This window comes from Thalassophryne amazonica, chromosome 12, assembly GCF_902500255.1.
Source record: "Thalassophryne amazonica chromosome 12, fThaAma1.1, whole genome shotgun sequence".
NCBI lineage: Eukaryota > Metazoa > Chordata > Actinopteri > Batrachoidiformes > Batrachoididae > Thalassophryne > Thalassophryne amazonica.
In genome coordinates, this window is record NC_047114.1 from 59,712,311 (window position 1) to 59,738,223 (window position 25,913).

A 25,913-nucleotide genomic window follows, 5' to 3' on the forward strand; every position below is an offset into this window, starting at 1 on the left:
CATGACCAATTAGGTGTCAGAATTCATGTGTGACAATGCACAAGGTGCATATTGCAAATGACTGTACTCCTGATCGCCCATTATTAGACAACATAAGGGGACACAGTGAGAAATTATTTTAAAGTAGGTTACATCTGGACTTGAAGAAATTCTCATTTAGAGTGAGTGATGGGTACATGAAACAGCTTTCCAGAGGATGAAATAACAGCACAGAGTGTAATTAGTTTTAAAAACAGATCAGACAAACACTGGAGAAGTGATAGTAAATTAATACAGATTAGATGAATGAATAAATTATAGTTTTTCAAGTATTGAGTTGTCATCCATGTATATTAGATCTGTTTAAAAGGGTGCCTTGCTCCTGTGTCCACTAACTTAATTGGCTAATTTATTTTCATTACACACTTACAACCAGTAACACATAAAATCCTCATTTACACACTACAGTCAATTTAGCACTAGTTATCTCGGACCTTACAAAATCAGGACTTTAACATTCATGGTGCGCTTTTGGTGGGAGGAAGGAAATACAACCACTGCAAAGAAATCACTCAACCAAGTTGAATGGTTTGGCCAACATGTTTAATAGATTTTTTCCCCACCCCCTTCTCATTTAACAGCCCTAACATTCCGGGTTTAACAAAAACATTTACATTTATCCATTTACCACCTGAAGCTCCAAGAATGTAGACTACCTCGCCGAGACATTCACACACTGACTAAAGGAACAGAATGCACAAGGATCAAGGCGATGTGTCGCGAAAGACACTTAGCACCCAAATCTAGTCTCAGCAGTTTGTATGACGTTGTACTTTCTCAATACCAGATTTGACGTTTAAAACAGAGTTATTTCCCACATTTGGAGTTACATCACCTTTTTCCTCCCACAAGAACAGGGTAATCACACTGCAGGATACTTTTTGTGAAACCATGCTGAGAATAGAACAAGCAACTGTCCGTGTTAACATTTGAGTAAAATCAGTGCAGTTTATGCAGCGCTCAGCTGTGACATGTGGAACGTAGCACATGGGGCAGACATCAGGGCCAAAAAGAGTCACATTGTTTCAGAGCTGAACAGTGGCTTGAGATGATAAATGATAAAATAATGCTCCTCTTAGAAGCAATCCGTTTAGGCAAAGAGGAGGCACCTAGAAAAATACAACCCCTGGCAAAAATTATGGAATCACCGGCCTCGGAGGATGTTCATTCAGTTGTTTAATTTTGTAGAAAAAAAGCAGATCACACACATGACACAAAACTAAAGTCATTTCAAATGGCAACTTTCTGGCTTTAAGAAACACTATAAGAAATCAAGAAAAAAAAAATCGTGGCAGTCAGTAACGGTTACTTTTTAGACCAAGCAGAGGGAAAAAAAAAATATGGACTCACTCAATTCTGAGGAATAAATGATGGAATCACCCTGTAAATTTTCATCCCCAAAACTAACACCTGCATCAAAGCAGATCTGCTCGTTAGTCTGCATCTAAAAAGGAGTGATCACACCTTGGAGAGCTGTTGCACCAAGTGGACTGACATGAATCATGACTCCAACACGAGAGATGTTAAATGAAACAAAGGAGAGGATTATCAAACTCTTAAAAGAGGGTAAATCATCATGCAATGTTGCAAAAGATGTTGGTTGTTCACATTCAGCTGTGTCTAAACTCTGGACCAAATACAAACAACATGGGAAGGTTGTTAAAGGCAAACATACTGGTAGACCAAGGAAGACATCAAAGCGTCAAGACAAAAAACCTAAAGCAATATGTCTCAAAAATCGAAAATGTACAACAAAACAAATGAGGAACGAATGGGAGGAAACTGGAGTCAACGTCTGTGACCGAACTGTAAGAAACCGCCTAAAGGAAATGGGATTTACATACAGAAAAGCTAAACGAAAGCCATCATTAACACCTAAACAGTAAAAAACAAGGTTACAATGGGCTAAGGAAAAGCAATCGTGGACTGTGGATGAGTGGATGAAAGTCATATTCAGTGATGAATCTCGAATCTGCATTGGGCAAGGTGATGATGCTGGAATTTTTGTTTGGTGCCGTTCCAATGAGATTTATAAAGATGACTGCCTGAAGAGAACATGTAAATTTCCACAGTCATTGATGATATGGGGCTGCATGTCAGGTAAAGGCACTGGGGAGATGGCTGTCATTACATCATCAATAAATGCACAAGTTTACGTTGATATTTTGGACACTTTTCTTATCCCATCAATTGAAAGGATGTTTGGGGATGATGAAATCTTTTTCAAGATGATAATGCATCTTGCCATAGAGCAAAAACTGTGAAAACATTCCTTGCAAAAAGACACATATGGTCAATGTCATGGCCTGCAAATAGTCCGGATCTTAATCCAATTGAAAATCTTTGGTGGAAGTTGAAGAAAATGGTCCATGACAAGGCTCCAACCTGCAAAGCTGATCTGGCAACAGCAATCAGAGAAAGTTGGAGCCAGATTGATGAAGAGTACTGTTTGTCAATCATTAAGCCCATGCCTCAGAGACTGCAAGAAAAGCCAGAGGTGGTGCAACAAAATACTAGTGATGTGTTGGAGCGTTCTTTTGTTTTTCATGATTCCATAATTTTTTCCTCAGAATTGAGTGATTCCATATTTTTTCCCTCTGCTTGGTCTACATAAGTAACCGTTACTGAGTGCCACAATTTTTTTTTTCCTGATTTCTTATAGTGTTTCTTAAAGCCAGAAAGTTGCCATTTGAAATGACTTTAGTTTTGTGTCATGTCTGTGATCTGCTTTTTTTCTACAAAATTAAACAACTGAATGAACATCCTCCGAGGCCGGTGATTCCATAATTTTTGCCAGGGGTTGTATTATTCACTCAAAAAAAAAAAATCAGTCCATTATTTGTAAAAGGTGCCTCTTTTGTTCTCATAATCTGACAGTTAATGGGGAAAATAAACACTTTATCAGCTTGATGGTTGGACTTTAAGAAGCATGACACAAATTTTAAATGTAGCGTAGGTTCAGATGTGGACCACAAAAACAATGTGCTGACATGGAGTCACTGCAAAAGCTCTTCTGAACATGAAGGATTTACGAAATGACAGATGAAATGTACAGTTTAGAAAAATAAGGACATCAACTATAACATTTAAATGTATGACACCGCAGAAAGATGCCAGGATGAAATTCTTATTAACAGACGAGATTAAAATCGTTTATTATAACGTGGAAGAGATTATGCTAAACCCAAACCAGTCAGCAGGTGGCGGCTGCTGACTTTTCAAACATGCCGATGCAAGAGCTTGTAAACAAATGTTACATGCATTCACACTCCCAATGCAGGGGGAGGCAAAACAGTTCAAACATTTAATACTCAGTAACTCTCAGAGCCACGCTGGAGTTATCCTGTTCGTTAAAAAGGAAATCATTACTGGAATCCATCTGATGATTAAAAAGGTCAGTGTGAGAATAATGCCTCTGTCCCAGCATGCGAGCAGATTTCCACATTTCTGACCTGTTCTGAAAAACTTTGCCATTTCTTTCACGAGGTCCTAGAACAAAGCACATCCAAATCCCTGTGAGCCCTCCCACCAAAGCAAAACAAGAACACAAACTCATACCGTGCAACAGTTGGCAATGAAAGCGTGCACCTGGTGAAACGGGCGTGAATTATTCCACAGAGTGATGAATAAAGACTCAAAAGTGACGCACAGAAATGAGACAAACGTCAAAAAAACCCCAACTCATGCTAAGTGGTATCTTGCACACACATGCAAAAGAACAAACACAAAACAAAAATGACGATTCGGAAAAAGAAAACTGTGACTGATGGGTAACAGCTATAATGACACAAAGGTCAATGTGAAAGAAAGAAAAGCTGGTGGAAGCAGGAGCTTGTTGGAAACCATGCTACTAGTCAATGCTGACACGCTCTAATTGTCATCGTCCTCCTCTTCGTCTTCATCGTCGTCGTCTTCACTGATGAGGTAGCCCCGGGCTGCGCTGTGGTGGGATGGAGGTGATGGAGGCGGGGAGGTCTTGTTGAAGAAGGGGAGGCGGAAGGTGGGAGAAGGGGAGCGCTCCTCGTGGGTGGGGCTGCTGTTGGGGCTTTGCCTGGGGCTGATAGCCTGCAGCATGCGGCCCTTACCTTCCTTCAGCATGTGCTTCTGTGGAAGCAGCACAACAAGATGGAGTTTTAGTAACCGACCACCAAGTGCTTCATATCATTCAAAATATTTAGCTCGTGGCCACCTTTATATAACTTTAACAATTCTTGGACTTCTGTTCTTAACTTATTCCACTTAATTAGGCTTTATGCTTGCATTTATCGAAAGGTTTTGCTTCCACTGGATTGTCAAACTTTGCCTTTACTGAGAATCATCAACGTTGCAATGATGATGCATGTAGATGTTGTTACAAATCAATATCCATATGTAATGTGTCTGTATTTCCACACATCTGCTGAGAGAGACAGAGAGAAAAGGAAGGATTATCCACTTCAACCACACTAAAAAGCTGCCATGGGTCCTGGATGGTAACCACACAGGCAGACAACCAGTCCATCAATACCTCTCCAAACAAACACCCTATGTGGTTAAAATGTTGCACCTGACGTTGCCTCACAATTACGTGATACGTCTCATCAGTCTCCCCAAGAAACAGCTCAGAAATTCTACCCCCGCAGGGCACAGCTCTCAAATCCATTCACCTGCCAAGTCAGGGGTGAAGGTAACAGTTTATCACCGGCCCCCTTAGAAGAAATTTGATTAAAGATACTTTAAGCACTCAGAATCCAGCTTCTGGTGTGGTGCCAGGTTCAGGTGAGCAAAGTGTGACACTCCAGGCCAGGAGCCCACAGAGTGTCCAACCAAACCAGCAGTGACCTCGAGAATTAAGCTGATTGGCAGATACAAATTAATTGATTCACAAATTATCTGAGTTCAAAGCTGTGCAGGTTTTGAGATTTTAACATCACATGGTTTCATACTGACCACTGTCTAGATTACATCTTAATGTAGCACAAACACCGTCTGTGTCAATTTCTATAAAAGACCCTCCTGCATTCCATTTTCTCTTTTAAAGTAGTATTTTTGTCTGCTGTATAAACTCATACGTGCCTTTCACATTGCCACCCTTCTCAGATGCAGTCAGATATGATGCTCAGTGAGTAAATTCTATCTCAAATGAGTTTAAAGCTTCTGTAAGTTATCATAAACTCATCAGTGGTAATGCTCACCCATAAACTTAATCTGCAATCACCAAGATGATTTTTAACAGTTTTTTCTTCTGATTATCTAAGTATATACAGTAAAACACTTTATCCACGTGAAATTTATCTCTGACAAAATGTTATCTTTGTGGCTCAGCTCATTTATCTATTGGGGGGACTACACAAACAATTTTATATATATATATAATATTGGTTATTGTAAAAAAAAAAAAAGTAAAATTAATTAAAACATTATTTTAATGGAGTTTCTTGTAAAACCTTAAAAAACTAATCTACTTATCCAGGTTTCAACATTAATGATTTTAAGCCATTAGTCTATAACACATCTGACTCCACATTAATACATTTAATTAAATTTAAATTAAAATAAGCAAATTATCAGTTAATATTAAAAAACTCAGCACTGCTTATTGTTATACTGCCACAATAACCGTGCTATGTACTATGCATTATTTGACCAGTAGATGTCAGTAGTATTTATTGAGTTATTAAATGAGCTTGCAAGTAATTACATTTTTGGTCAAGCAATTGGATTTATGTCACCATCACCACTCAGTCTTCATCACTGCCTATGATATTGACCGTAGTCAATATGAAAAATTGCTGCCAAAAGATGCAACAGAGAAACTCTCAATGCTCTCACTCCTTTGTCTGCTGCAGTAGCATCCTGAAGACTCCTGAAGAAACACAAAGTTGTGTTGTCCTAAGATGAAGTACAACAGTATTGTCGAGTTGCACATTAATGATGTGGATAAATTATTATTTTTGACTACATTAAAATTAGAAAGTTGCATTTGTCTGAGTCAGAATATGTAATCAAGTAGCCCTGTGTTCATAACAGCTTTGTTCTTATCCAGGACAATATTGTGTAAATACTAAAGTCCTGCTCATGTTGATATGATTTATGGGAGACTGCAGCTTTAGATTTTCATTAATAATTAAGACATTTTTCACAGTAATGTGTTGAAGTATCCCATCAGTAACGAGGCACCACGAACAATGCAAACAATGACACATTTATAGTCGTCCTCTCTGATTAACATCCTCACCAGAGCTCCCTCTGGGCCAAACATTTGCAGGAAGTTGCCAATAAACTCCCTTGATTTCTCCTCCCATTTCTGAATGAGGTCGATGCTCTTCTCCTCCACCTTCTGGACAAACTCTTTGCTCTTCTCCTCCACGTCACGTACTTTCCTCTTCACCTTGTCCACACGCTCCTGCAGATTGTACTTCTTCTCCTGATAGACAGGGCGCACCAGCAGTAAGAACAGGAGTCATTTCACAAAAAGGAGCTGAGAGGTCTGCAGAAACCTTCAGGCTGAAAAAGCTTTGTCTTACAGTGCTGAAACATGGAGCACAAATACAGTCAATGTCAACATAATGGCAGTGCGATGGTTAGATAGTTAACCTTGAACAGACGTGGGTCATTTTTAAGTCTAAGTTACACTGTGAAGGACTGCAAAAACGTTTGAGTAACAGATACAAAATTTGATATTTGTTTGTGTCTGTTTTTGTCCTGTACAAATTCTTTTTTTTAAAAAAAGGATTTATTTATATTTCCTTTTCCCAAAACCAAAAAACATACTTTTTTCCAAAAAGATATAAAATCATAGCCCCTACAAAATAATCACAATTAAAAAAACAACAGCAACAACAACAACAACACAACACAAAACAACTATGACAAGCAGTTTAATCAGGCCCAATGGTATTCAAGGATTTAAGATAAGAAATAAATGGCTGCCACACGTTTAGAAACCCATCAGCCCTCCCTTTAACAATAAACTTGATTTTTTCAAGTTTTAAGGAAAACATAAAACCTTTCAACCACAAAGAAATAGATGGGGGACATGGAAGTTTCCAGGATAAGAATATTCTGCGACATGCTAGCAAAGGCGTAAAGGCAATTACATCCACTTGTGACTTAGTAAGGGACACAGTGGGGACTCCAGAAACTCCAAAAACATCATTCAGTGGACAAGGCTCCTGCCTGACACCAAGAATGTGAGAGGTAACATCAAAATACAAAATTCAATATACGAGTAGCTGACATTTGGGGCAAAGAAAAGCATATGACTTAAATTACAGGGAGAGGAGTTGCATCTATCACACAGATCAGAAATACTGGGATCAATGTACTACTTTAAACTGAATTAGAGAAAGTCTTGCACAAGATGATGACGTACAAATTCTGTCAACTGCATTATCCCAGAAACCATCCCCGAATTCCAGACCCAACTCTTTTTCCCAGTTACACATAGTTTTATGAACTGGATGATTGTCCATTGAAAGAAGAAGATCATATATCTGTGATACGAGAGCTTTCTTATGGGGCACAAGTTCAACAGATCCTCCCAAGGATGTTTAGGGGACTGAGAGGGGAAGACCATAAAAATAGTAGATGCACAATGTCTAATTTGAAAACAACAAACAAAATAAATGAGATGAGGGCAAGCCATATTGGTAAAATTAAGAAAGGTATCATCCTTAAAAAGATCATGGAAACTTTTAATGCCCTTTTTACTCCATAGATGAAATGCAGTGTCTAAGAAGGAGGGAGGAAAGATGTAACTATTACATAATGGGCCAATAGCAGAAGCAAAGATACATTTCAAGTGAAGTCAAAATTGATATCATAGTTTAAGAGAGGCAAGTACAACAGGGTTATCTGTGTATCGAGACAGGGACACAGGGAGGGATGAAAACAATAAAGCAGGGACAGATAGAGGTAGATAAACACGACTGAGCTTCTAATTGCCCCCAAGTTGTATGAGGATCTTTAAGACAGTAAAAGTGATTCTGAATGTTAGCTGCCCAGTAATAAAACATCAAATTATGTAAAGACAAACCTCCAGTGAGCCGACATTTTTGTAATAATGATTCACGTACTCTTGGAGTCTTACTTCCCCATGTAAACGAGGAAATCATTTGATCGATAGATTTAAGAACATTTTTTGGGTAAGAATAAAGGAATACACTGAAATAAGTATAAAAACTTGAGTTAAACATTCATTTTCACTATATTAATCCTACCTAAAAGAGATACATCAAGAGAATTAATGCGTGAACCATGGTCACTCATTGCAGACGGTCCAGCTTGGACGACGAACTTTCAAAAGAAGGCTTAAAGTCCGCGGACAGCGCAGCTCTGTGGTTTTCTGTGTGCTAATCTCCACCATAGTTACAGGTGCAGCAAGTGGTGAAGTTTCTCTGTCTCGTTCAGACTTACTTTTTAGACTTAGACATTTTGCAGGTGATCAGAATGCGGTAAATACGAAAAATTTAAACTGGGATTCCAAACAAAGTGTGAGGTTTGTAAGTCCAAAAATTGAAAAGTGCAGCAGAGCGAGCCGAATACACGTCTACTCACTAAATGCCATACTGAAAGTCACAATCATTTCCTGTATAAATCTTTTTGTCATTTATTAAATGCGTTCCTTGTTAGCTAATGTCACAAGAGCTTCCTCGGTGATTGCACGTTTGTTTACCATTTTGTCTTGTACTTGCTCATTAGCTTGCCAGTGGACATCTGGTAGATGTTAGTTTCATCCAGGCATTATCTGTTCGTAGCTAGAAGTGCTGTGCACCTGCATTTGCTGGTTGTCCACTCATAGTATTAAAGCCCAAATCCACTGAACGACGGATTACACAATTTTTGACACCGGCCAAATTATTTCAATCTGTTACTCATCAAGTTACTCAATCTGTCACAGTGTGGCTACAGTAGTGTTCAGAATAATAGTAGTGCTATGTGACTAAAAAGATTAATCCAGGTTTTGAGTATATTTCTTATTGTTACATGGGAAACAAGGTACCAGTAGATTCAGTAGATTCTCGCAAATCCAACAAGACCAAGCATTCATGATATGCACATTCTTAAGGCTATGAAATTGGGGTATTAGTAAAAAAAAAAAAGTAGAAAAGGGGGTGTTCACAATAATAGTAGTGTGGCATTCAGTCAGTGAGTTCATCAATTTTGTGGAAAAAACAGGTGTGAATCAGGTGTCCCCTATTTAAGGATGAAGCCAGCACCTGTTGAACATGCTTTTCTCTTTGAAAGCCTGAGGAAAATGGGACGTTCAAGACATTGTTCAGAAGAACAGCGTAGTTTGATTAAAAAGTTGATTGGAGATGGGAAAACTTAAACACAGGTGCAAAAAATTATAGGCTGTTCATCTACAATGATGTCCAATGCTTTAAAGTGGACAAAAAAAAAAAAAAAAAAACACAGACGCATGGAAGAAAACAGAAAACTACCATCAAAATAGAAGAATAACCAGAATGGCAAAGGCTCACCCATTGATCAGCTCCAGGATGATCAAAGATAGTTTGGAGTTACCTGTAAGTGCTGTGACAGTTAGAAGATGCCTGTGTGAAGCTAATTTATTTGCAAGAATCCCCCGCAAAGTCCCTCTGTTAAATAAAAGACGTGCAGAAGAGGTTACAATTTGCCAAAGAACACATCAACTGGCCTAAAGAGAAATGGAGGAATATTTTGTGGACTGATGAGAGTAAAACTGTTCTTTTTGGGTCCAAGGACCGCAAACAGTTTGTGAGACGACCCCCAAACTCTGAATTCAAGCCACAGTTCACAGTGAAGACAGTGAAGCATGGTGGTGCAAGCATCATGATATGGACATGTTTCTCCTACTATGGTGTTAGGCCTATATATCGCATACCAGGTATCATGGATCAGTTTGGATATGTCAGAATACTTGAAGACGTCATGTTGCCTTATGTTGAAGAGGACATGCCCTTGAAATGGGTGTTTCAACAATACAATGACCCCAAGCACACTAGTAAACGAGCAAAATCTTGGTTCCAAACCAACAAAATTAATGCCTCACAGATGTGAAGAAATCATGAAAAACTGTGGTTATACAACTAAATACTAATTTAGTGATTCACAGGATTGCTAAAAAAGCAGTTTGAACATAATAGTTTTGAGTTTGTAGCATCAACAGCAGATGCTACTATTATTGTGAACACCCCCTTTTCTACTTTTTTTTTTTTACAAATAGCCCAATTTCATAGCCTTAAGAGTGTGCATATCATGAATGCTTGGTCTTGTTGGATTTGTGAGAATCTACTGAATCTACTGGTACGTTGTTTCCCATGTAACAATAAGAAATATACTCAAAACCTGGATTAATCTTTTTAGTCACATAGCACTACTATTATTCTGAACACTACTGTACATCTTTACACATTTATAATTTTTGGTGCCATGGCCACAACCTCAAAAATAACAGTTCTCGACCATCACGTAAAAGCTGCGAGTTAGACACCCTCACTTTTGTTAAAATTGACAAAAGAAATATGTGTTTCTTACATTAATGAAGCTGACGTTAAGTTCTTTGGCCGTGTATCCTCTCTGCAGGTTGCGTCTGACGTACACGTCATAGTCTCGAACAATGCGTGTGATGATGTCAGAGGTTGAGATGCCCTCTGTCCTCTGTGTGGGAGCAAACATACCTGTAGAACACAGGAGATGATCATTGTGATCAACAGTGATCATTAGATACCGTTTTGTTATGTTCATCACAAATTATTAAACGTTATACCAACCATTTAAACTGCAGCCAAAAAAGGATATCACCAAAAATGTACATCTAAAAATTTACAGCTGGACCTTGACATTCCCATCAATCCCACACAGAACCAAGACAAACATAAAGTAACAATGGCAAAAAAGTAAACTTGAACAACTGTGTCAGTTATTTAGTTCAGTTTTTTTTAACTCTTAAAACCTCCATAGTTGTTTTCCTCATGCCTTTATGGGAATCTCTGAGGACCTTTTGAAGATTTACCCAACTGAAAATTCCTGGATGTGCAGAAAACGTGTAGAAAATTTGACCCACAACTGACTGACATGAGTATCTGAGGAGCAAAGGTTGCCCAGTTTATTGTACTACTGCTTTATGCAATCTACTCTCTCTCTGATTAATAGCATTATTTTCAAGTATTTGCACTTTCAAAAACCAGATTTGGTCTTCAGAAAGTATTTTTCCAAAAAATGTGTCTTGAAAAATGGAGCAGGTTCATCTTATAATCAGGGCTGTCTTATATTCAGGTCAATACAGTATATAGTAATTGCTACAATTTGTTCTTTGATAGTGCACTGTCATCATTAGTGTGCTAGAATGATCCATTTCAAACACATGCAGATAGACAGGCGACGGGGACAAGAAGAAGAGGAGTGTCTCTCCCTTATTTAGCAGGAGTAGGGGAAAAACTACAGAGGATCTTCAGACAGCACAAAATCCCAGTTTACTTTAAACCGGTTAACACCTTGAGACAGAAATTAGTTCACCCTAAGGACATGATCCCTAGTTACAAACAGAGCAATGTAGTGTATTCTATCAGATGTCAGGAAAACTGTAACGAACACTACATAGGTGAAACAAAGCAACCTTTACACAAAAGGCTATACCAGCACCGCAGAGAGGGCGCCAGTGGACCTCAGTCTGCGGTTCATCTCCACCTTAAAGACACTAACCACACGTTTGAGGACAAGGAAGTTCAAATATTAGCCAGAGAGAAGAAATGGTTTGAGAGAGGGGTCAAGGAGGCATTCTTTGTGAAACGTTTGAAACCCAGCCTTAAGCGGGGAGGGGGTCTGAGACACACTTTATCCCCTGTTTACAATGGGGTACTCAGGTCAAAGGAGTTTCAGTCTTTTGTTCATGGTAATGAGTCATTCACGTCATCAAGGGAGCCATCAGAAAGGCATCCATCCCATCATTAGAGGGACAGCTGTCCTGTCATTAGGTGTGCTAACTACAGCACAATAGTTGCTAATTAGAGCTATTGTTTAGTCATTAGCCTATAGCAGTCTGCCTCTCAGTAGGAGGGGTCTGGTTAGGTTTAAAACTCCAGCTTTTGTTGGCTTGTTTTATTCTTCTCTACAAGAGACTTCCAGAGCAAGAATTTTAGCTGAGGAAGCTTCTGCGATTTGAAGCGAAACGTCCTCGCGTCAAGCAACCCAGTCCAGTCGAAGAGTCAAGCTTCTCTACTATGGAAACCACCTGGACAACTGAGAGCCTACACAGAAACACATGCAAAACCTCAAAGTTTGATACAGTTCATAACTGTGCATCAAACAGAGTTGGATATAGCGAAGCTAGAGGGTGGAGTCACATCTGGCCATGTGCCGTCAAGCAGCATGTGCCGCCGTTACTAAGGAGGGCAAAAAGTGATGTTTGAATTGACTGTTTACTGCAGTTCAATGCTACAAGTGACACGGTATGATCGTGCTGTTGTGTTTGACAGATTTTACTTGGATTTGGACTTTACTTAAATGCATATATGCATTCACTCTCTTTAATCCCACGGTCAACTCCAGAGTGTCCAGTGAGCATTATTTTGTGGCAAGCTGAAAATTTTATGTCATTAGGATCTTTAAATTAAAATTATAAAGTAAAAGAACATAAGGGGCTTATTGTATATTATTTACTTATAATAAAATAAAATAAAATATAGGGCAACCGAACATTTACAGATAAAATTTGTCTATATAAGAAACTAGTTTTGAAGCATTATTGGATTCAATCAATGATAAACACTTGTAATAAAATTTTAACTCATTACTCCAATGAGTAATGTTTGGTTTTGTCTTGAAAAATGGCATTTATGTATGTAGTTGGATAAATCTTGTACACACATGCATGCATGCTGTATTGCACATCCAGGTACTTTGTGGCCTTTTTGCCCTCTTTGGTAGTGGCGGCCATTCCCCCCCACACACCCGCAGCATTATGTTAGCGGTATAGGGAGTGCGCACTCTAGCTTCACTATATCCAACTCTATGGCTTCAAAGCATTCAGTTGAGCTCATCAATAATCGCTGCTGCCACCAAAGGGCTGGGTTAAGATATTTTTTAACAAGTGTTTTAAAAGTATTTAATCTGCCAAAAGTTTTGCAACTAGAGTGCTCACCAGCCTCCTTAATGTGCTTATACACATCATCACTGCCCGCCGATGAATATGGGATGTCATCATGGGCCACAAAGTCAATCTGGAGAGATCATTCCAACAAACATAAATATAGTTTACTCATCTTCACATTGTATAAACAAATATCAAGGAAAGCGTTATAAAGAATCATGGATTGTGGCTCAGCACCTCAACTCCTCAACTTTTCAGACCGCTTCATCACTGTCTCAAACATCTGTTGGTCTTTTATTAATTCAGATGTCTCAGTCACTCACGCGATGTTTTGCAAGAAATTCTGGTGTGAGTGTCCAGGGAGCGTTCCGCACAATCTCATCCACGTAGCGGCAATGACTGACGGCATCATAACGTTCGTCCTCATTCATCACCGTGAAGCCTTTGAACTTGTGGGTCAGGTCATCACTGCACACTTTCAATGGTAAGAAATCACATAAAACACCAAGAAAGAAAAATCAAGCGTGAGCAGGTTTTATAGCTGTACGATTTGCCTCAACATAACTGGCAAACCTACAACATACTGCACTTCCTCAGGAAGCCTGTGTTTCTGTTGTTTAGCAATAGAATCACATCAATAATTGCCCAATTACATGTGGCCTCTGAATATAGAGTTGCTGTATATAAAAATGGCTACAATTCCTTAATAGTCAATGTAATGTTTTGTTAAATTCTATGAATTAAAGCTGGAACACAACACAACTTGACTGTATTTCATTTCTCTCCATTATAGTGGTGTACAGAGGCAAAATTACAAAAAATTGTGTGAATGCCAAATTACTTTTTTCAGGGAACTTTATTAGAACAATCATTTACTATTCACATTTCTAGAATGTAAACAGAAAAAGCACAAATGTAGAAAACACATAAAGGTTTTTAGTCTGATCAAAGAACAGCTAGCACCTGAACATTACTGAAAAGTGACTGGTTGTTTTTATAATCTTGCATGTGTAGAAATTCTAGCTAGAGTTCCTTTTCCACACTAAAGTAAAGAGCACTGACATGATTTTTTTTAAATTGGTGATTCACATTATTTTATGGCAGTATGTGTTTTATTCTGTTGAAAACTGAAATTTTATACACACACACAGACACACACAGACACAGACACAGACACACACACACACACTCTAGCGTGTTGCCCGTGGGGATCCATGGGCTCTAGATTGGGTAGTGTTTATAAAATAGGTAGCTGACATTTTTCAAGGTAATAAATTAAGCAAAGCTTGTATAATGAGTTGGAATGGCGTGTGAGTTCAAATTTTTTTTAGAACCTTAGATTTCAATAATTTTTAGAAGAACTCAACCCTTTTATTTCCTGTGTTAATTATGTAATTTTTATGTTAGTTTATTCTCTTAATGTATTTGGAAATTGGTTAGATTCTTGTTATCATATACACACTATATTACTATTATTATCATCAGTATTATTATTATTATTATCATTTTATTATTACTTCTATTTTGTCATTTGATTTTTAAATGGACCACAACAGAAATAAGTGTTTTCACTTTCTTGTGTCAGCCATGTATTTTTAACATATTTACAATTATATTGTGTACTTACATTGAACTTACAAAAGAAAATTACAAAAGGGAGATGGTGGCATAATGGCTTGCACATTGGACTGGGACACCAGAAATTTGGGTTTGCTTCCCAATTGCAGCCACGCTCCCAACTGGCACTCTTAACAACAGTGCTGGGGAAGAGTGAGAGACATGTGCTATCTGCCCTTCTAGAAATAAGTCCTTCGTTGGTTACCCACGTTAAATAAGAGAACCTCAACCTCAAAATCATGCACACTCATGCTTTTAATATAAAAATGATTTAGCGCCCTCTGCTGGAAGTCCAAGAATGTAGTTAGCAATGTCCATTTTTCAGTGTAGTTAGACAATATCCATAGCTTCTCCAAAAATATTAATCCTTTCAATGTTCCATTTTAGTGGCGTTCATCCTTGACCCAAAATACATAATCATACCAAACGGCAAATGTCATCTCTCCCCAGTTTCTCTGTGAATGAAGTTACATACACAGGCACACATGGAGAGATATTTTTATACATGAGGAAACGTTTGATGGAGGAAGACTTCAAACACATTACACTTTTCAGTCATGGTACCGGCACCATGAAACTTAGCTAAACTGGCCAAACCAATTACTACAAAAACACAATAAATCAATAACACTAACAACACTGCTAAACTAACATGAACTACAACAACAACATTTAAACCCCCAAAACCCCGAACTCCCATGGTGCATTGCAACACAATACATAAGCATTCCAAATGGAACCTCTCCCGGGTGCCACTTGCCTATAATAATATATAGCCAAGCCAACCATATGTACCGTGTGTGTGTATATTATACGTATATATATATACACACACACACACACACACACACACACACACACACACACACACACACACACACACACACACACACACACACACACACACACACACACACACACACACACACACACACACACACACACACACACACACGTGTGTATGTACATATTCACACACACGGAATAATTGAACTGTGATTTTGGCAAAAATATTACCCCTGCAGCAGCACTGTTTGGTCTTGCAAGGCCAGAAGCAGCTAAAATGTGGTGATCAGCATGAGGTCAAAGAAGTACACCAGTAGGCTTTCTGCATTGAAAACAAAAGCAATCAGAGATTTTTGACATCTGCCAATCCAGATCCAGATCACCTCCAAAATTCAGTGGAGTCTTCCATGTCCTAATATCTATCTGTGGTGAAAATTTAGTCAAAATCCGTGCAGCAGTTTTGGCATAATCCTGCTACCAGGCAGACAAATAAAAAAATATAGATGGTCAAAAATAGAAGGTCATGGGATCAATATGCACCTGTGGCCTTTCTGTGTGGACTTTGCATGTTCTTTACGTGTTTGCGTGGGTTTCCTCCAGATGCTCCGGTTTCCTCCCACATTTAAAGACATGCAGGTTAGGTGAACTGGAAACTTTATAATTGTCCAGGTCTCCCTTGCAAAAGAAATCTTGATTTTTTTCAACAATGTTAATCCCCACAAGCAGCTCTGAGGGAACGTGTAATATTGTCAGTATCTTAAAGCTCATATGAGACAGACACTTTAAAGGCTAACAGAGAAGATAAAGCAAGTGGTTATATTTTGTGATCAGACCAAACAGGATTGAGCCAAATAATGAATATGAAGCAGACAACAAATAACAGACTGACGAAGATACAGATGACATGAATCTAAGTCCCCATGATTTACAATGGCCTTCTAATATTAAATGGTCATTTATATTTATTAAATATTAATTATATATTATGTATAAAATCCCAGGATTTTGCCAACATAAATGTTACACCAGATTAGTCCACAGGTACACAGGATTTTTATTTCATGTTTTAAACAGGGATTTTTCACATTATTTTTTTTTTTTTATTATAAATCCAGTCTACATAAGTAGCCTTTAAAAAAAAAAAAAAAAAAATCAAATCTAGTCAGATGAAAAACCACAGGTGGCTGAGACGACCGGACAGGGGTGAGCTATCGTGTTCCATGCCAGCCCAACACTTTGGTGCTCTCTGGCTCACCATGTAGAAGGCATGAACCCATTACACTTGTTCAGTGCGGGTGCTCTGAAGGGCAGAGTCTGCATTTTATCCATAACAGCATGGTCCGGGCAGTCTGATCTTTAACAATATGCAATTCTGAAAGAATTATTTCCACTGTTTACTATTTCATTATTTCTTCTGCCTTTGTTGAACGGTCACTGTCCAGCACCTCTGTAAGAGGTGTGTGTTATGTGTGTCCTATCTGACTTTAACCTGTCTCTGTCGGAGATATAAATACAAGTGGGCCAGAAATATAAATCACTTACCACATTTTATGTTTACTATTGATGATTATTAAGAAAGCATGGGTCCTTCCTTGAAGTGATCCTCAAAAAAAATGCACGCTCCAAATATAATCCATTTTATAGTTTTTCCACATTCAGTGTAATGCTCACATTCTGCCTGCCATCTCACTCATTTGAGCACTTCGCCACAATGCACCTATGAGGCATATTTCCACACTGAACAACATATTTTCTATTCAATCTCAAATTGTCCATACATTATGTACAATCTTGTTATGTAAAGCTTAAAAAAACATGTCAGTTGCACTTAAGAAGAAAACAAAATACAGACCCTACATGGACATTCTCATACAGACTCATACATACCTCCGACAATAAGATGTGTATTTGGGAAAAGGCATTTTGCCTGCATGAGGGCTCTGGCATGACCTGAATGGAAAAGGTCAAAGATACCATCTGCATACACTCGTACTGGCCTGTTAGCTGATGAAAGAGAGGGAATGTGAAGATATCAAGTTTGATTCTGCAGTGCATACTTTCATAACATATGACCAAATGTTCATGGGTACAAGAGGAAAACAAAGTAGAATGAGTGGAGTAGAGAAAAGGACTGTAGCCACAAAAGACAAGTAGAAAAAAGGACATCAGTCAGACTTGAGAAGGTGTGAAAGAGGGTGGTTCCTGTTCCTGGACATCATCTGCCCTGTATGTTTTCCAACTCATCCTGCTCCAGTCACTAAGTCAGGCTTTTTCTGCCCATGAAGAGCAAAGAAACACCTGATGAGTAATCAGATGTGGTTGCAGCAGGTACACATGGCAAACATGCAAGGTGGGTGAGCTCCAGGAGCAGGACTGGTGACCGCTGGTCTGAAAGATGTATGAGAGAGGCAGAAACTGTAGGGAGGCAGACTCACAAGGCGTTCCTCGCTTGGCCTCCTCCATGTTGACTCTCACATAGGGCTTGTCGTCAGCTGGTTCCAGTTCATCTGCGAAATGGGCGGGATGCTTCAGTCCCTAATAGACCCACATCAACCCAAAAACAATATATCAGTGATAAATTGAAAAATGTTTCAACAAAATGGCAAAAATTTTGTTTGTGCCACATTTCTACTAAAATATACTTCTATCTCTGTTCAAAACCAAGATGCCAGTTCTCATTCTCCATTAATTCTACAAAACTGTAGCACAACAACACAAGTGGCATTTGAATTGACTATCATTAGCAAAGTTTCCTCATTTCAAGACCTGCTATTTCTGTGAGAAGTTATTTCTATACTTGTTTTATTCATGACATATAACATACTGAATGGTTGTGCACAGTCTTATCTAGTAGAACTTGTTATCCTTATGTACCTTCACATGCTCTGTAGTCTCACTCACTCTGTGTTCCTAAAGTTATGCAGTCAGCAGAATGCAAGCATTTTGCTTATCATACTCATACATATCATACTTTTTGGAATTATCTGTCTGTTGATAGTTGAAAGTCAAAATCTGTTAAATGTAGACTCAAAACATGTTTTGTGTGTTATCTATAATTTGTACGTGTAGTTATAATTATAATAGTGATATTGAAATTACCATCATCATCATCATCACACCAAGGCAAGGAATATGCCATGATTGAATAATAATATTACTATAACAATAAATAAATAAATCACGATTTATTCACTTATCATGGCAGTGATGTTCATGTCTCTAGGTCTTTGGCCTTTGAGATAGAGAGCTACAGATGGTTCTGGTGCTGCCCATCTTACGATATATTTGTGATGTTTCAAAGCTAAATGACTTAAAGCAACAACTGGATATCTTTGGTACTAGGTCTCTTCAAAAGATCCTTGGGTATACAGTGGGGCAAAAAAGTATTTAGTCAGTCCCTGATTGTGCAAGTTCTCCTACTTAGAAAGGTGAGCGATGTTTGTAATTTTCATCATAGGTACACTTCAACTATGAGAAACAAAATGAGAAAAAAAAAATTCCAGGAAATCACATTGTAGGATTTTTAAAGAATTTATTTGTAATTATGATGGAAAATAAGTATTTTGTCAATAACAAAAGTTCAACTCAGTACTTTGTAACATAATCTTTGTTGGCAATGACAGAGGTCAAACGATTACTGTAAGTCTTCACCAGGTTTACACACACTGTAGCTGGTATTTTGGCCCATTCCTCCATGCAGATCTCCTCTACAGCAGTGATGTTTTGGGGCTGTCGCTGGGCAACACGGACTTTCAACTCCCTCAACAAATTTTCTATGGGGTTGAGGTCTGGAGACTGGCTAGGCCACTCCAGGACCTTGAAATGCTTTTTACGGAGCCACTCCTTTGTTGCCTGAGTGGTGTGTTTGGGATCATTGTCATGCTGGAAGACCCAGCCACGTTGCATCTTCAATGCTCTCACTGATGAAAGGAGGTTTTGGCTTCAAATCTCACGATACATGGCCACGTTCATTCTTCCCTTAACACGGATCAGTCGTCCTGTCCCCTTTGCAGAAAAACAGCCCCAAAGCATGATGTTTCCACCCCCATGCTTCACAGTAGATATGGTGTTCTTGGGATGCAACTCAGCATTCTTCTTCCTCCAAACACGAAGAGTTGAGTTTTTACCAAAATGTTCTATTTTGGTTTCATCTGATCACATGATATTCTCCCAATCCTCTTCTGGATCATCCATATGCTCTCTGGTAAACTTCAGACGGGCCTGGACATGTATTGACTTAAGCTTGGGGACACACCTGACACTGCAGGATTCGAGTCCCTCTCTGCGTAGTGTGTAGCCTTTGTTACTTTGGTCCCAGCTCTCTGCAGGTCATTCATCAGGTCCCTCCGTGTAGTTCTGGGATTTTTGTTCACCATTCTCATGATCATTTTGACCCCACGGGACGAGATCTTGCGTGGATCCCCAGATCATGGGAGATTATCAATGGTCTTGTATGTCTTCCATTTTCTTACAATTGCTCCCACAGTTGACTTATTCACACCAACCTGCTTGACTATTGTAGATTCACTCTTCCCAGCCTGGTGCAGGTCTACAATTTTCTTCCTGGTGTCCTTTGACAGCTCTTTGGTCTTCGCCATGGTTGACTTTGGAGTCTGACTGTTTGAGGCTGTGGACAGGTGTCTTTTATACAGATAACGAGTTCCAACAGATGCCATTAATACAGGTAACAGGTGGAGGACAGAAGAGCTTCTTAAAGAAGAGGTTACAGGTCTGTGAGAGCCACAAATCTTGCTTGTTTGTGGGTGACCAAATACTTATTTTCCACCATAATTTACAAATAAATTCTTTAAAAATCCTACAATGTGATTTCCTGGAATTTTTTTTTCATTTTGTCTCTCATAGTTGAAGTGTACCTATGATGAAAATTACAGACCTCTCTCATCTTTCTAAGTAGGAGAACTTGCACAATCAGGGACTGACGAAATACTTTCTTACTCCACTGTAGTAAGAAAGACTTTGTATCAAAATAAGTTAGCTGAGGAGCATCTCTTGCATTGTGAGGAAGCACCAGCTATGACATGTTGGCCATGTGGCACATTTTTCTACACTGATCTAGCATGCATATCTCTCAGTGTTAAAGACCCCAGCAACTGGAAAAGGGTCAAGGGGACACCGTGTTTCACCGGTCTGTGGTAGATGGATAGTAACTTTTGAGAATGGACTGGCTGTTTGACTCTTGTTGTCATCCAGGACCTCAAGGGGTTCTACGGTGTGAGGGATGTGGTAACATGCAGCATTAGCCCTGACCATACTTTGTGCAGGTAACAGTGTAGGGCTTTTACAGCACTTGTACAGTACTAAAGTAATTGAAAAACCGTAAAAGTTGCATTATTAATGAGTTCCTTGATTTCTCTCTTCTGAACCTCCACATTATTCCTTACAGACTCTGACTTATGCCATTAAAAGTGCACATGATGACAATGATCACATTTAGTGGTGGTTAAGATGGATGCACCAAATCAACTGAAAAAGCAACTTTGTTTTGCTCATGTAAAATACTTTATACTTGTGTGCCACCTGCTGAACAGGGTCTATGTGTGCACTTGCATGCATGCTGCTTATAAACTGATCATTATTTTTTTTTTCTTTATTGTAATGTATATTGAATTGCAACTGTGAATTCGTACAGCATTCGAGGCACCTTCCAACCAGACTTCGGTTGGTATTCGGGCAGCAATCGAACTGAACTTGTACGGCATTCGGAGTGCATTCTTAATATTCTTACTGCATTCCAGCAGTGTTCTGGGTATTTCTGTTGTGTTCCAAATACATTTGAACTGCATTAGAAGGCTGATACACACATTCAAAGTGGGTTTTGGGCACATTCTAAAGGCACCTTGACACTTGCACGCATTTAACCCTCGTACTGCTGCGCAATTCGTCATGCCAATGCCACCAGCTGTGTTCTGCTGGATGGTGCGCTTTGTGATGCTGGACATTGCGTTATATAAAATAATTATTTTGTAGCGGAGTAATCATTTTCTTTCAGAGTTTGACTGATGAAAACACCTCTAATCGCTTCCGGAATCACAGAGGAATTTTCTACAGCTGCAGTCTCTCTCTCTCTCACTTTCTCACTCCATGAGGTGGAGAAGGCATTTGGAATTGTCTAAAATGTAATTATTTGTAATATTTTATTTTAATGGCCTGGTAAAACATTTTGATTTTCTTTCCTTCTTATTAGCTGTAAAATTATGTTTATGGTAGATTTAACATATCGTCATAATCGCTCTGATGAGTTGTGCTGTGGTGCGGTGCGCTGACACAATGACTCGCACTGACACTGTGTTTTTGAATTGCTTGTCCAATTTTCATGTGACGTTCACATAATTAATGCATGCCAGAGATTTTGAACATTTCAAAATTTTCTTTGCGCAGTTGCACAAAGCCCTGCACATTTTACAACGGTTTACAACAAGTTTACTCTCCTGCACGGCCGACTGCGTACCAGTGCGTGGATCAAATTCATGCAAGTGTCAGGGTATCATTCAAACGGCATTCTTACAAAGTTGCAAGAATTTCTGTCTGTTTGAAATTCCCACCCAACTGTGGCACGTGTTTGATTTTTTTTTTTTCATTCCGGTCGATTCTGCTCGATTCCTTCTAATTCCGACTAAGTGTGACGGGGGTATAATTGTCAATCATTTTCACTTCTTTGATAGTCCAAAATAATATTATGTCTGTAATTTTCAAAAAAGTGTCATTTTTCAAATAAATAAAAAAATGTTATCTCTAATTCTTTGCCATTATAGAAAATCTCTTGTTCCAGCACTTTGCAGAGTGCACACAATCAAGAAATAAAGCTGACATGGTCTAAAGAAGGATTCTGTTTGGCACCAAGGACCGACAATAATTCTTCTTTATATGCACAATACAGCCCCCAAGGTCAATTTGTGCTGGTGCTTATCTAGGACATCATAACGTGAATCAGATGAGAGCCTATGACTAACCCCTGGATGGGATGCCAATCCATCATAGGTCACTTCCCCAGCCAAGTCTGGTACACAGTTATAGCTTGGTGGAATGGGATGATGCAAATGAAGTGGGTTGTCTAAGGACATAAACAGGTAACATAGCCAAAAATTGAACCCAGGTCTACATGCTACAGTTGAACTCCTATCCCAATGAGCTACCCACTGTGCTCCCAAAATACACACAGTGATTAAAAACAAACAAACAAACAAACAAAAAACTAGACCATAGAGTGCAAACCGCCACCAACACGTTTCCAGTTCCAGAAATTTTTACCTTGTAAAAAATTTCAATGTCAAAGTCCTGTTAGAAATGGGTTTTTATAAGATAAAATATAATACAAAATATAGATCAGAAGGGCTTTTCAATGTTAAAAATAATTAAATAAAATATTATTTCCTCCACGCACAGCTTGGGCTCTGGTACCCAACTCCTGGAGAGGGGCTGGACGCTTCATTTTTCTGGCGTTGCCCACGGGGAGAGGCGGAGAGCTGGGGTCGCATTACTTATTGCTCCCCAGCTCAGTCGCCATGTGCTGGAGTTCACTCCGGTGAACGAGAGGGTCACGTCCCTACGCCTTCGGGTCGGGGACAGGTCTCTCACCGTTGTCTCGGCCTACGGGCCGAGCAGCAGTGCAGAGTACCCGACCTTCCTGGAGTCCCTGGGAGGGGTACTAGATAGCGCTCCGACTGGGGACTCCATTGTTCTCCTGGGGGATTTCAACGCCCACGTGGGCGGCGATAGTGAGACCTGGAGGGGGGTGATTGGGAAGCATGGCCTCCCCGATGTTGTTGGACTTCTGTGCTAGTCACAGTCTGTCCATCACGAACACCATGTTCGAGCACAAGGGTGTCCATAAGTGCACGTGGCACCAGGACACCCTGAGCCGGAGGTTGATGATCGACTTTGTAGTCGTATCATCTGACCTTCGGCCACGTGTCTTGGACACTCGAGTGAAGAGAGGGGCAGAGCTGTCGACGGATCACCACCTGGTGGTGAGTTGGATCTGCTAGGAGGGGAGGAAGCCGGTCAGACCTGGCAGGCCCAAACGTATCGTGAGGGTCTGCTGGGTCTGAGGGTCAGCTTCTCCCAGATCCCGGGAGAGGATGGAGACATGGAGTCCGAGTGGACCATGTTCTCCACCACCATTATCGATGCGGCCGCTCGTAGCTATGGTCGCAAGGTCTCTGGTGCCTGTCGCGGTGGCAATCCCCGAACCCAGTGGTGGACACCGGAAGTAAGGGATGCCGTCAAGCTGAAGAAGAAGTCCTACTTATCTTTGTTGGTAGGTGGGACCCCAGAGGCAACTGACAGGTACTGGCAGGCCAAGCGTGCTGCAGCCCGTGCGGTCGCAGAGGTAAAAACTCGGGTCTGGGAGGAGTTCGGGGAGGCTATGGAGGAGGACTATCGGTCGGCCTCGAAGAGATTCTGGCAAACCGTCCGACGCCTCAGGAGGTGGAAGCAGCTCTCCACCAGCACTGTTTACAGTGTGGGTGGGGAGCTGTTGACCCTGACTGGGGATGTTGTTGGGCGGTGGAAGGAGTACTTCGAGGATCTCCTCAATCCCATCGTCACGTTTTCCGAAGAGGAAGCAGAGACTGGGGACTCAGAGGCGGACTCATCCATTACCCAGGCCGAAGTCACCGAGGTGGTTAGAAAGCTCCTCGGTGGCAAGGCTCCTGGGGTGGATGAAATCCGACCTGAGTACCTTAAGTCTCTGGATGTTGTGGGACTGTCTTGGCTGACACGCCTCTGCAACATCGCGTGGCGATTGGGTGGTCCCTCTGTTTAAGAAGGGGGGCCGGAGGGTGAGTTCCAACTATAGGGGGATCACACTCCTCAGCCTCCCCGGTAAGGTCTATTCCAGAGTACTGGAGAGGAGAATTCGACCGATGGTTGAACCTCGGATTCAGGAGGAGCAGTGTGGTTTTTGTCCTGGTCGTGGCACACTGGACCAGCTCTACACGCTCCATCGGGTGCTCAAGGGTTCATGGGAGTTCGCCCAACCAGTCCACATGTGTTTTGTGGATCTGGAGAAGACGCTCGACCGTGTCCCTCAGGGCACCCTGTGGGGAGTGCTCCGAGTACCGGGTCCGGGGTCCTTTGCTAAGGGCTATCCGGTCCCTGTACGACCGCAACAGGAGCTTGGTTCGCATTACCGGTAGTAAGTCAAACCTGTTTCCATTGCACATTGGCCTCCACCAGGGCTGCCCTTTGTCACCGGTTCTGTTCATTATTTTTATGGACAGAATTTCTAGGCGCAGCCAGGGTGTAGAGGGGGTCTGGTTTGGGAACCACAGAATCTCTTCTCTGCTGTTTGCGGACGATGTGGTTCTGTTGGCTTCATCAAATCAGGACCTTCAGCGTGCACTGGGGTTTGCAGCCGAGTGTGAAGCATCCGGGATGAAAATCAGCACCTCCAAATCCGAGGCCATGGTTCTCGACCAGAAAAAGGTGCTTTGCCCTCTTCAGGTCGGTGGACTGGCCTTGCCTCAAGTGGAGGAGTTTAAGTATCTCGGGGTCTTGTTCACAAGTGAGGAACGGATGGAGCATGAGCTCGATAGACAGATCGGTGCAGCATCTGCAGTGATGCGGTCGCTGTATCGGACCATCGTGGTGAAGAGAGAGCTGAGTAGGGGGGCAAAGCTCTCGATTTACCGATCGATCTACGTTCCGATCCTCACCTATGGTCATGAGATTTGGCTCATGACCGAAAGAACGAGATCGTGAGTACAAGCGGCCGAGATGAGTTTCCTCCGCAGGGTGGCTGGGTGCTCCCTTAGAGATAGGGTGAGGAGCTCGGTCACTCGGGAGGAGCTCGGAGTCAAGCCGCTGCTCCTCCACGTCGAAAGGAGTCAGTTGAGGTGGCTCGGGCATCTTTTCCGGATGCCCCCTGGACACCTCGCTGGAGAGGTGTTCCGGGCACGTCCCATTGGGAGGAGGCCCCGGGGAAGACCCAGGACATGCCGGAGGGACTACATCTCTCGGCTGGCTTGGGAACGCCTTGGGGTTCCCCCGGAGGAGCTGGGGGAGGTGTGTGTGGATCGGGAGGTCTGGACGGCTTTGCTTGAGCTGCTGCCCCCGCAACCCAACTCCGGATAAAGTGGAAGAAAATGGATGGATGGATGGATGGATTAAAAAATATGGATCAGATGTGGATCAACCTTATTCATTCAGAGTGACCGTTTGCACCTCATTGTCACAAATGAAAGTGACTAGGCACTTCTAGTTGAGATATAATGCGACATGTACATCAAATGGCCATTTCAGTATCAAATTTGAATGTCCACAAAATCCACAATCCAGATCAGATCCGGATCAAACATTGTCGGGCGATAGTGAGTGCCAGTCTGCACCTCATTTTCAAATATGAGAGTGATTGGAGCACATTTGATTAAGATATAATGTAAAATATACATTAAAT

At 40.7% G+C, this 25,913-nt stretch overlaps 1 protein-coding gene across 1 annotated transcript in view; it reads right to left on the reverse strand.

Moving 5' to 3' along the window:
* Positions 1-563: 563 nt before the first annotated feature.
* Positions 564-25,913, reverse strand: part of pcyt1aa (phosphate cytidylyltransferase 1, choline, alpha a) — a 41,291-nt gene continuing 15,941 nt past the window's right edge. The window contains exons 3-10 of the mRNA XM_034183167.1: positions 17,932-18,031; positions 17,384-17,500; positions 13,417-13,568; positions 13,145-13,223; positions 10,540-10,682; positions 6,257-6,445; positions 2,853-4,143; positions 564-1,165 (exon numbers count right to left, since the gene is read on the reverse strand). Of these exons, the coding sequence (XP_034039058.1) occupies positions 3,910-4,143; positions 6,257-6,445; positions 10,540-10,682; positions 13,145-13,223; positions 13,417-13,568; positions 17,384-17,500; positions 17,932-18,031 (1,014 nt within the window). The 3' untranslated portion in view covers positions 564-1,165; positions 2,853-3,909. The remainder of the gene's footprint in view (positions 1,166-2,852; positions 4,144-6,256; positions 6,446-10,539; positions 10,683-13,144; positions 13,224-13,416; positions 13,569-17,383; positions 17,501-17,931; positions 18,032-25,913) is intronic.